The sequence below is a fragment of the Lissotriton vulgaris genome, chromosome 6, assembly GCF_964263255.1.
Source record: "Lissotriton vulgaris chromosome 6, aLisVul1.2, whole genome shotgun sequence".
In the NCBI taxonomy this organism is placed as follows: Eukaryota; Metazoa; Chordata; class Amphibia; order Caudata; family Salamandridae; genus Lissotriton; species Lissotriton vulgaris.
In genome coordinates this window covers 1,600,157,983-1,600,169,441 of record NC_141694.1, presented here as the reverse complement: position 1 = coordinate 1,600,169,441, position 11,459 = coordinate 1,600,157,983, and the positions used below count along the sequence as shown (strand labels likewise).

The 11,459-nt window shown below is 46.7% G+C and overlaps 1 protein-coding gene across 1 annotated transcript in view; it reads right to left on the bottom strand.

The window, feature by feature from the left end:
- Window positions 1–350: 350 nt before the first annotated feature.
- The window catches only part of KCNK12 (potassium two pore domain channel subfamily K member 12), a 598,786-nt gene continuing 587,677 nt past the window's right edge, over window positions 351–11,459 (bottom strand). Inside the window, exon 5 of the mRNA XM_086925895.1 lies at window positions 351–1,246. Coding sequence (XP_086782021.1) covers window positions 351–1,246 — 896 coding nt within the window. The remainder of the gene's footprint in view (window positions 1,247–11,459) is intronic.

Here is an 11,459-nt window from a genome sequence, read left to right as displayed (position 1 = left end):
GTAAAGGCTAGAAGTGCTTACATAGCATTACATAAAGACCATGGCATAAACATATGCAATTTTTCTCACCTTTGGTTCAGCACCTCTCAGCAATCGTTGCACAAGGCATACAAAGACATCGGTCTTTTGCTATTTGACTTGCCCAAAGCTTGTTTTATCGTTATTTAGCAATATGAAGTATAAACCCTTATGGCTAATGAAATGTTATGCTATGTAGAAGTCTTTTAAAAAAGAATGTGCAAGGGCATCCTACCTAAACTCCCCATTTCCTAAAACATCATAATTGAAAGTTCTTGTTTTAAAGCAGCAATGTGAAAGTATTGTATCACAGAGAAAGTAAAAATAAACCTCTACCTAGAATCGCTTGTTTCTGCCAATCTATTGTTCATGATGGCTAGTGCTCCCACGCCTCCTGAGAAGCCATTTTGTCTGGTATTGATACAAACAGTCCTAGGGTAGCCATTGGCAGTCTCAGACAGCTGCTTCTGTAAAATGGCGAGGGACACTTTGTTTGAGGCGGTGAGGTCCCTCATGGAGATCATTTCCCCAGATAATCTCCGCCCCTCTGTGTCGCTGTCATAATGTCCATCTGTCTCCACAGAGAATTGATTCCTGCGGAAGCGTGCTCCTGGTGTGATGGCATTGCGACGTCCAAGTCGTGGGTTTTTCCTATGCCACCTTGTGCAGCACCTACACCGAAGTTTTTTCAGCATCCAGTTTAAAACTTGCTTAATAACAATTGATATGACATTAAAAAGAGAGTAAATGCAGCATACTCCCAATAAGATGAACATGAAGTTTCCAAACCTGTACAAACCCTGATACTGGTATGCTGCATTTTGACTGCTTACCAGATCTCCAAATCCTATGGTGCTGAAGGTAACAAAGCAGTAATATAAGGAATCAATGTAATTCCATCCTTCGACTGGTGTGTACATAGCTGAAGCACAGCAAGACAAGATAATAGCAAAAATCCCCAGAATTAGCATTACATGATATACTGATGGCTTCCATCCAGCAAGGCTGTCTGCCTCAGATATGGCAGAGCCCCTCCGAATTGTAGGGGGTATGAGGCCACTGTTTCTTAGCCGTCTCTCGTAGCAAGCCTTCATGACAAAGGCCAGAAGAGAGATGATCCGCTCCAAGAAGAGATTGAAGAACAAAATAGTTCCAGCACACCCAAGTAGTCCATAGAAGATGAGGAAAACCTTTCCAGCAACAGTTGCAGGAGTGCTCATCCCAAATCCTAGAGACAAAGAGAAGGATTTAGCTTAATCACGATGGACTGATGATCAATCAACAACCACTATAGGTCACAGTTTGCCACATAATAGCTTTAGAAGAGTTCACATCTACAATAAGCTCAACAGAAATTGCTACCTTTGAAGGATCTCACTTGACGCAACAAATAATGTAACAAATATATAAACTATTTTTCGGGGACTGTGGCATATTTTTCATCTATAAACTTTAAGTTAAAAAGAGATAAAGATAGAAATGGGAGAAAGAAAGAAGAAGAGGCTTATAGGAAAACAAAGGAAAAAGTGACAAAGTGAGAAGGTAGGGTTATAAAGGAATCAGCAACAGTGGATTCTGCACTGTTTTCTGCATTTTTTGTCTTGAGTTTCCCATATAGCTTTCAACTGCTTTCAGCAACTGAAATCTCTATTAAAAATACACATAATTTATAATTCCGTCGGGCTTGTTTTACAAAAGGGGTTTCTGGTTGGCTTGGTTATGCACCTAAACCAGGCAGAGCCCCCCACTCTAGTCAGGGTAATGGAGCTACACACCCAAGATAACCTCTGCTCACCACCTTAGAAGCTTGGCAGGAGCAGTCAAGCTTATCCCAGAGGCAATGTGTAACGTGTTTGCGCAACACACTCTTTCCAGTGACACAATAAATACACCAGAAAATTATAGGAACAATATTGTACATAACACATAGATCAAACAACTTAAATCATAACAACTCTGCATATACTGCAAATCCTGAGTCAGTACTCATTGTCTTAACATGGTGAGAACCAACATGACCTACATTATACCCTCAGCGCATGAAAGGCAACAGGTTATAAAAGAAGTACACGTGAGCCACCAATACTGTGCATGATATGTAAATCCTGACAATACAAGATCAAAAAAAAACATCCCGGCATAAAAATGCAGGTGATGGTAATAAATCACATGAATCCCCACATCAGTGTAAGCACAACACCTGCACTACGATGTATAACTACCGAACACAGGGACACCTGTGCACCAACAAGGTTGGTTATGGTACTTCTGAATGTGATCAGCCTACATCTGGTGAATTGTAGGTAATAAAAAGATGCACTAAATTGGGGCTTTCTGATAATTTAGGCAAGTAATCCCAAGTAGGCTGCAGGTTTCCACGTGGGGGTTTCCAGCAAGGACTAACCCAATAATGTCATCATCAAGGAATAAGTGCACTGAGCCCCAAAACAGGGCACTTGTCTACAGGTACCACAAGAATGCCCCCATGGTCCCATCCAGTGTGTGGGGCACTGAAAAGGATCTCAGCATTTCATCAGGACCTAAATTGCATCTACTACTTACAGGGGATGGTCTACCTTCTGGAAGAAAGGCACCTAAATTGGGGAATTAATCTGCCCCAACCAGTGACAGCCAGTTGTGGGTAGGTCCAGCGTTAACCGAAGACTTCAGTGAAGTTCCTTCAATTGCTAAATCAGCGATCATCCTGTCCATTCACGGTTAAGGCAGTTCAATTCTCCAAATGAGGAGCCTTTCTTCCAAAAGGAAGACATATCTTTCACTTTCACTTACCACACAATTGGATTACTCTTTGAGCCCAGACTACAGGGTCTTGAATTTCTTGAGCAGTACCTAGTGATAGCCATCCCCTATGAGTAGTAGATTCCAATTAGGTCCTAATGAAATGCCGAGATACTATTGGACAGTACTGGGCATGAAACATGTCAACCATCCACACACCTTACACATTTCTTTAGACCGAAGTGGGTATAATTCTCCCGCTTCAGTCCAGGACTCTCTAGTCGATATCTCAACGCATAGCACAAGAACCCAGTACATAAAATTACCTTTGGAGTCTCTTGTAGCTATTTCTAGATCACATTCACTTCACCACACTTCTACTTACGACACACAAGCCCTCTCATAACACCCACAGCTTTACAACGGCAACCACAAAAGAACTCCTGCAAAGAGCCCTCTCATAGGGCCTGTTGGGCAATGAAGTACTGGCCCAATGAGGAGCTGCCGTACGATGAATCATGACACCCCACTTGGTGTGTGAGCTATCCCAGTGCTAGCACGTACTCTCTCTCCTATGCCTGGAAGACACGCTCTTCCCTTTTCCCATCTCTCTTCTTTCTCTTCTCTCACAGCATACTCCTTTGTTTTGCAAAAAGAATGGTGTTGGCAGTAAATAGAGATTGTTAACACAAAACTCTATGCAGACCTAGAGTGAAATGAGTGAGGCAGCAGTACTCTTGAAAACTAAACATTACAGAAAAGCACAAAAAAGTTATTAAGTGTAATTAGGATCAGAGGAGCACTTTATACACAGCAGGTGAAATGAGTTATGGAGGAATTCTGTGTAGGCAGTGATTGGGGGTAAAGCCCACACGTGGTCAAATGGTGGGCTAAGTGACCAAAAAGCAAGATGCTATTGCATAGATTCAGTCAGGAAGAGGATCAGGTAGTTAGCAATTAGGGAATATGCAGTTTAAACAATGACATGAATGAAAAATGCTATGCAGTTAGGGGTGAAAAGCAATCCTTAGTCATCCTTTCCCGATAGCTTTCTCATCTTCAGATTTTCTGTAACATTAGGGGAGCCCATCAGAATAGCTAAATGAAGCACTTTCTTTGCTTGGGTGGTTCCTCCACCTTATTTGTTGTATGGTCTCTTCTCTCTAGCACCTCTCCACCTCCCAGTTGTCCTAGTCAAGATGTACCCATTTAGACCCTGAGGTAATACTAAAGTGAACCAGAATAACCAGGAGTGAACTATGATTGCAAAAGAGCCTTCATAATGCTTATAATACCAGCCCTAAATTGCACTGAGCAATGAATAAGAGTGAGTGAGCCCGGCCCTCTCATGAAGAGGGGGCAGTATTTCTCAAGAAAAGTTTTGGAAGAAAGGCTCAGAAAGATAGGATGAAGCTAAGTATTTTCCACCACAATTTATCAGATCTATTGACTAGAAAGTATTCACCCAAAGAGATATCTTGGTGCTGTTGACAGATATAGGTTATTATTGTTAACCAACTCAATGGTACCTATTTTATTAACCTTAGAATGATGACAGGCTCGCTGGAACTGACTAGGATTTTTACCCACAGGATAAAACAAAGCAATGTACAAAGTTTAGAGAAATAAAATCCAAAGCAACGGCTACAAAATACAAAAGATAAGAGATTACATATATAGTTTGAAGATACAGTGCCTTTTATAGAGAAGTGGTAAATACTAAAGACAAATATATCTCTGAAATCAGGCATGGCTCGTGCCAGAGAACAGAGGCGGGACAGGAGGGGTAAAGGGGTGCTGGAAAGGGGGATACGGAAGACAAATGTAAAATATAAAAAATAACTTACCAGCTGCCCTCCACAATTGCGTTGCATTCCTCTGCCCCTCTCCTCTTCCGAAGGCACAGGCCCGCAGCCTGCCCTGCGGCCAACCCATGTGTGAGAGCAGCGTCAGGATTGGGCTGAGCACCCTTGATTTGCTCTCCAGGACAGACTAGGAGTCTATGCCTGCTTTCTCCAACCCTGCTGCATTGCTGGGTAAGAGAGAACTTTCACTGCGGATGAAAGGTAATAGAGAACTTTCACTGTGGATGACGGTTTGGCCGGCCTGAGATGGCCGGCCAAATTGTCATGTGCAGTGAAGGGAGAGCACATATTACTCCTCTCAGTGCCTTTTGCCACTGTTGCCCCGCCTCAAGATTTGGCACAAGGAAAATAAAACAACAATAAAACAGGAAGAGTAGCCCCTTCTGAAATTGTGTTTAAGTGGAGGCATTGTTGTAATCAAAAAGAGAGAGGAGAACTAGAGAGGCCTGTCCATTTCCCCAGTTTATATGTTAGCAATCAATGAGAACTAACTCTGGTTTAAATAGTTTGTATGTCTGCGGGTGGAGGAAAGCCATTAGGTTTTATGAAGGCCCTCACCCACCAACCTAGTTGGTGGCATGCTTCATCATCCGCCCCCCCCCCCCCCCCCCGCCCCCCCGAGGTCCTGTGCGGTCAACTAGTTTCAGCCAGGCCTTTTCTTCTATTGGCTTTTGTCAGGACCTTACATGTGTAGGGTGTTACAGGGGTTAGTATGAGTTTGTCAGTGCCCTGTGTGTAAAGCACACGCTACTGTGCTTATATGTGCAAGAGGTGTTTCCTCTCGAGTTGTACACCTGATTTTAGCGACCAACTCAGCATGGAGTTCAGCCGGGGGCCAGGACTATGTGCACTTGCGCAATGTTGCTGGGCCCGCAATAAACCTGTTGTCCGGGCAGAGGCTCCGAAGGCCTGACTGAAACCAGTTGACCGCACTGGACGTCGGAGGCCATAAGCCTACAGTGCATGTCCGATAGCCTTTTTTTTATTGACTGCCTGGGGCCCACCATTAAAACGGTCTTTGGGACACCCAGGACAGTATTTTAAACCTCACTCAGAGCACACTCACAGCACCCTCACAAACCAAAAAACCCGCTCCGCAGTAATCTGGCGTCGAAGCGCACCTGAGGTACACTCGGTACCTCGGGTGGGGTCCGATGATGAAGCATGCCACCAACTAGGTTGGTGGGTGAGGGCCTTCATAAAACCTAATGGTTTTCCTCCACCCGCAGACATACAAGCAATTTAAACCAGAGCTAGTTCTCATTGATTGCTAACATATACGTGGAGGCATTTTCATGTTACCCTGCAATTATTGGGGTCTCATTGGGTAGACTTCCAAGGCCCAAAGGGAAATGATTATGTTTTGTTGAAAAGGAAAACTGGCAAGTGTCTCCACTTTCTCCCTGTTGAGTTATACGCATACGTGTCAAAGGTAGTCAGACAAACCCTTTCAAGAGTCTCTTTTCATAAGGTTAAAATAGACTATATAGATTATATTAATAAACCTGCTCAGGGGGACGTCGCTTCTGTCAGCTCCGGTCTCTACTTCCCACTGTGGAGACTTTACACTTTGAGCCCTCGAGACTCCAGTCAGGCCTCCTCTTCACCCTGGCCCCCTCCTGGGACTGCTCGGTACTCTAGCCACCACCGCGGGGCTCTCTTTCAAGCCTGGGAGCCCCGTGTCATCACATCGCGCCGGCCTCTTCTGGCTCGGTGGCAAGCCCTGCCCACGTCCCAGGCAGGCATGCCTGACTTCCGGGGCAGCAGTGGCCCGGGCCGCTGCAGTGATTATCTCTTTTGGTGGCAATGCAGGGTGGGCGCCCGCCTAATTAAAGATCAATAGGCGGGGTGGGCTCACACCAGTCAAACAAAAGAAATAAGCAGGGTCGGCACCCGCTAGCGAGCACATAAGCGGGGTGGGCACGCGCAGTTAGACTTGCATGGTGGGGGAATCCCTATGCTGGGGATTCCCTCTGGGATCCTATGCAGCTCGGCGCTGCAGAGCTCTAGCGCTCCTCTGAGTCAAAATAAAGCAATATAGCGCTCCCAGGGCTCTAGAAGCACGAAGAAGCAATAAAGCACTCACCAGGTGCTAGAAATAAAGCCCACTGTCCTTAGGGATAAAGAGAATAAAGCAGAAGGTTCTAAGAGGCATCAAGGAGCAATGCAGGGCCCAGGGAGGCAAGCCTCACAGCAGCCCCCCCTGGGCCCCAGCAGCAGCACGCCCCAGCAGGAACAGCAACCAAGAACTGAACATCAACATGGGGTCACAGCCCCTATATTTATGCCACATTATCCTTTGTGTCAAAGTGCAGGGCATGGGAGAACCAGATGCAACTGGTTCAGGGGAGCTTTGGAGCACTTAGTGTTGCTCAGCTCGTCTCTTCTTTGTCAGGTGGGGGCTCAGTGCTCAGACGCACCACAGGGGGTGACTCCAGCATTGTGGAGGGAAGGCACAGTCCTATTCAGGTGCCAGGTGCACTCCTCTCTCCCATCAGCATGCAGATCTCTCTATTCACCACTGGGCAGGTTCCCCCTGTCTCCTGGAGCCACCCACACCTCTCAGCTCCTGTCAATCACAAGCCAGACATGCAATTCACATCAGGCAGGCAGACACACAGTACACAGAGAAGCCAACTTCTAAAAGTGGCATTTCTCCACCAATCACCATAAATCTGCACACACAATTGCGCAGCATTTATCCTCACAAGTTCATACATACTAAACTCACCCCTGTACTCCTCTCATACCATGAATTACCATGGACACACATATCCCCCATGCATTCCTATGGGAGGGCAGGCCAGTCTCATCACACATACACAGAGAGCGCACCCACTTTACACTGGGCCACAGTGCTAAAGTGCTCAGAGCCCTAAAATCACAAATGCCAGGTTACAGAAAAAGGCTAGGTGAACGCAAAAAGTTTCAGGATGAACCTGCCAAAAGGGCCAAGTCCAACACAACCTCCTTCAGGCCAAAACGCAGGGCAGACCAATCACTCCCTTGATAGGCTTCCCTGCTTTGGTCGATAGAACGTGGACGCGGACCCCAAACGGCAGAGACACCCTCCGGTTCTACACAACTCTGAACCCACGTGGTTCCCTCTAGAAACGAACTCTTTGGACCAACTAGGCTACCCGACTGGTACTCCCTAGTTGTCCACGGCCAGGCTCAGGCCCTAGGCCATCCAGATGTCACAGGTCCTTGCAATCCACAGAGTGGGGGCAGTAACCCTGGCACACAATAGCCATTCTCCACAGTCCCTCTCAGTGTAGTTCCAAACTACCACTGATCCTCCAACCTAGGGTCCGCACCCTCAGGCTAACTAGAGGTCACGGACAAGAGTTGCCTCACTCTACCTCTAATTATGGGGTTCCGCACCCTCCAGAACACAACTCTCACACCAGTTCAAGACCGCTCTCCATCAACTGGTCTACTACCTGGGATCTATCTTCAGCTACACCGGGGTCAGAGGTGAGGACTCCCTCCCTCTGCACCTCCTTCCAGTTCCATGATCACAGTGTGAGTCTCAGTATGTCCTAGGCTAGACAGAGCACACGCTAGTGGTGTATCAGGGACACACTCTTCTGCAGTACTCCTTATAAGTGATCCTCAGTATATCCCAGGCTAGACAGAGCACACACCAGCAGCGTATCAGCGACACACTTTCCTCCCAACTGGTCGGGACCCTGATCACAGATGCTCTTCCCTTCAGGTCAGGCTGAACCTGAACCTGGCCTCCCCAACCTCGGGGAACAACCTCCAGAGACCCCACAAATGGATGAAGCACTCTAGGCAGGTCCGATGCCCGGCGAACCAGGACTTCACGGGGAGCACGCATGCCCCCCGATGGTGACACATAACTAATGGGTCGTGTGACAGTCTGCCTGGCTCTAATCTCGCGACCTTCTGTCCACCTGACAGGGCGCAGGGATCCCCCAGGACAGAAGTGGCGTCACCATGGTCACCCGTTGGTGGCTCAGCCCTTCTGGCTGGCCCCTGACCCAATGGTTCTTCCATTGGGGAACCTTTCCCTCTCTCACCCCTCAACCAGGACTTCTGCACCCTCCACTTAGGAGCGATACTGCCCAACACCAGGACCGCTGGAGCTTTGGTTACAGACACTCCACGTCCTCTAGACACGGGAAGATCCTCCTCAAATGACCTACAAGTACAGCCTAGGCCACCTGACCTTGCGCCCCCTTAGGGAACCTCCATGCCCTGAGATGGGGTTTCGGGGCACTGTGGGACACACTGTCCCACTCCGTCTCTATTGAGACAGGACTTGAGCCCCTACACCCCTCCCATTCCACTGGGACCTAGCTGGGCTACACTGAACCTCTTCCATCACACAGGACTGGAATATACCCAAGCCACTACTTTTAGAATCACTCCCCAATGCCTCTGCAGGACCTTTCACACACAGCCAGAGGTCCACCTCCTGTGCATGCTCCTTATCACCAAAAGAACCTACAGCCACTCATCCAGTGCAACACACCACTCATCCACACATTCCCCCCAGACTAGTGAGACAGTTCCTCACTGCCCCTGCATCGCAACCTGTACCCCCCTTACTGAGCACCAGGTACTATACTCTGGGAACGGGACTTCCTGCACTGGACACACATCTGCTGCCACCACTGGATCGCACGCTACTGGTGAATCCAGACACTCACACTACCCTCAGGGGATAACCATCCTCCAGAGCTAGCTCTTTCTCCTCCACTCTCCCTCTCTTCCCTCCTATCTACCCACACCTCTGGGGACTGGAACTGGATGGGGCACTGAACCCAGTGAGGGACTCCCTATCTATGGGAACCCTCCCACCTACTGCCGTCTCCGCCCTGTCATTTTTTCTCTTTTGCCACTAAACATAAAAGCGCAGAAAACACCATTTAAAAATGACACTCTTGAGGAGAAAATAAAATCAGAAACAATAATCCCCAACATGTAACCATCTAAAATGCAGAGTTTTGTAGTGCAGCTAGTTGTCACTGTGGTACTGTGCAAACGCAAGTCCTATCCCACCAATGTTGGAAATGGGATTTCTGGTTGGCTTAGGCTTGCGCCAAAGCCCGGCAGAAACCACCACTCTAGTCAGGGCAAGGGAGTTACACACCAAAGATAACCCCTGCTCACCCCCTTGGTAACTTGGCACGAGCAGTCAAGCTTATCCCGGTGGCCATGTGTAAACCATTTGCGCATGACCACCGCAACAACATCCCAGGCACACTACAAAAGGGATTCCACACAAGGTTATATCAAAAATAGCCTTTGTATTCTCATAACACATTAGAATAGTAAAACCACATTATACATGGTGCCACCTGGCACTAGGTCTTATCTACCAAGGATTATATACACCTGACAGGGCCCACTGGACCACTGTCAGAACCATCACAAAGCAAACTTAGTAAAAGTAAAACCGATCTTAAACTTACAACCAGTAGCCACTGGTAATCACTGTACTTAGCATCAGCCTGTAACAAAAATTACATTATGCTCAGTATCACATCAGGCACGAATTACATTCTGCGCCAACCTCACCAGCATAAAAACATTATGCAATCCTCTCATAAGTCTAACACATTAGACCCTAAACTCCTAAGCATAACTCACCTTAGGCATGTAGCATGATGTTTTGTTTTCTATTATAATTGTTGTTAGAGTACTCTGAAGGAAACTGGAGAATCTGGGGTGCCCAGCTGCTTTACAAAGTGGATGCCTTTTGACGCTCATGATTCCCCGAAGTTAGTTTTCCCCTCGCTTTCGATCTTTGAATTGTGCCAGATCGATATCATGTTCGAGTGATTAGGAGAAGTATCTAAGATTTTATCGATTCTTTGCAGCGCTCTTTTATTATTGTTAAAAATGGTTTTACCAGAGGAAATGGGTATTCTCTTACCCGTTAAAAATGCGATAGAGTGTACACCTAACATTTCATTTTAAATTATTAGCCAGGAGGGAGTGATAATCCAAGGTTGGCACTGTTAGAAGGAAGAAGGGTGGAAATAAGGCAAATGAGGACAAAAAAAAAAGGAAGGAGTGTAGTCGGGTAGATAGAAAAACCACAAGGAGCCTTGTCTAGCCAGGAAGGCGGGTTGATATTTTTTAAAGTCAGCCAGGTTCACTCCAACAAGGTGAACGGGTAGGCGTAGGTTTTTCAGAGTGATCCTAGCACGTTTATCCAAATTTTGGTGAAAATCCTCAGATAGTATGAGGTGTGGCATACTGATAAGATATTTTGCTATTGGAGTGACCATCATTTTTATGGTCTCAATGCATCCCCATCATGTGAGAAATTTAGGGTTCTAGCCCACAAGCACCATATCCTCCCTCTTCAGAGTTACTTTTACATTATGTCGGACCGATTTTAATGAATCTGCGTTGAATTCTAAGCCCAGGTATTTAATGAATAGAGGTCACCAGTCCTCCAAAACTTATCACATCTTAAAACCAGAAAACACATCTACCACGGGAGCACTTTTAAAAAACTGGGATAGCCATGGGTCCATTCCTCCAGACAAATGACAGCTAATCTGGAAGTCTGTTGTATCCCACAAGGTCTCTCCTTCCTTCACCCAAACAAAGTACTGGCTGCTCCATAGGAATTTTTGGACTCCAGCGTGGCTTCATAAAATGGCTATTAGAGATGACCCAACCTGTTGGAATTGTCACACTGCCACTGTTGACCTTTGGCGTTTACTTTACAGCTGAAGGGCGGTCTCCCCTTTCTGGGATAGTGTTTTTGACTTTATTCACCCTCTTTGCTGGATACGTCTTAAAAAAGAATTTCTCTCCCTAATTCAACGTTTCCTCGACCACCAGATACTC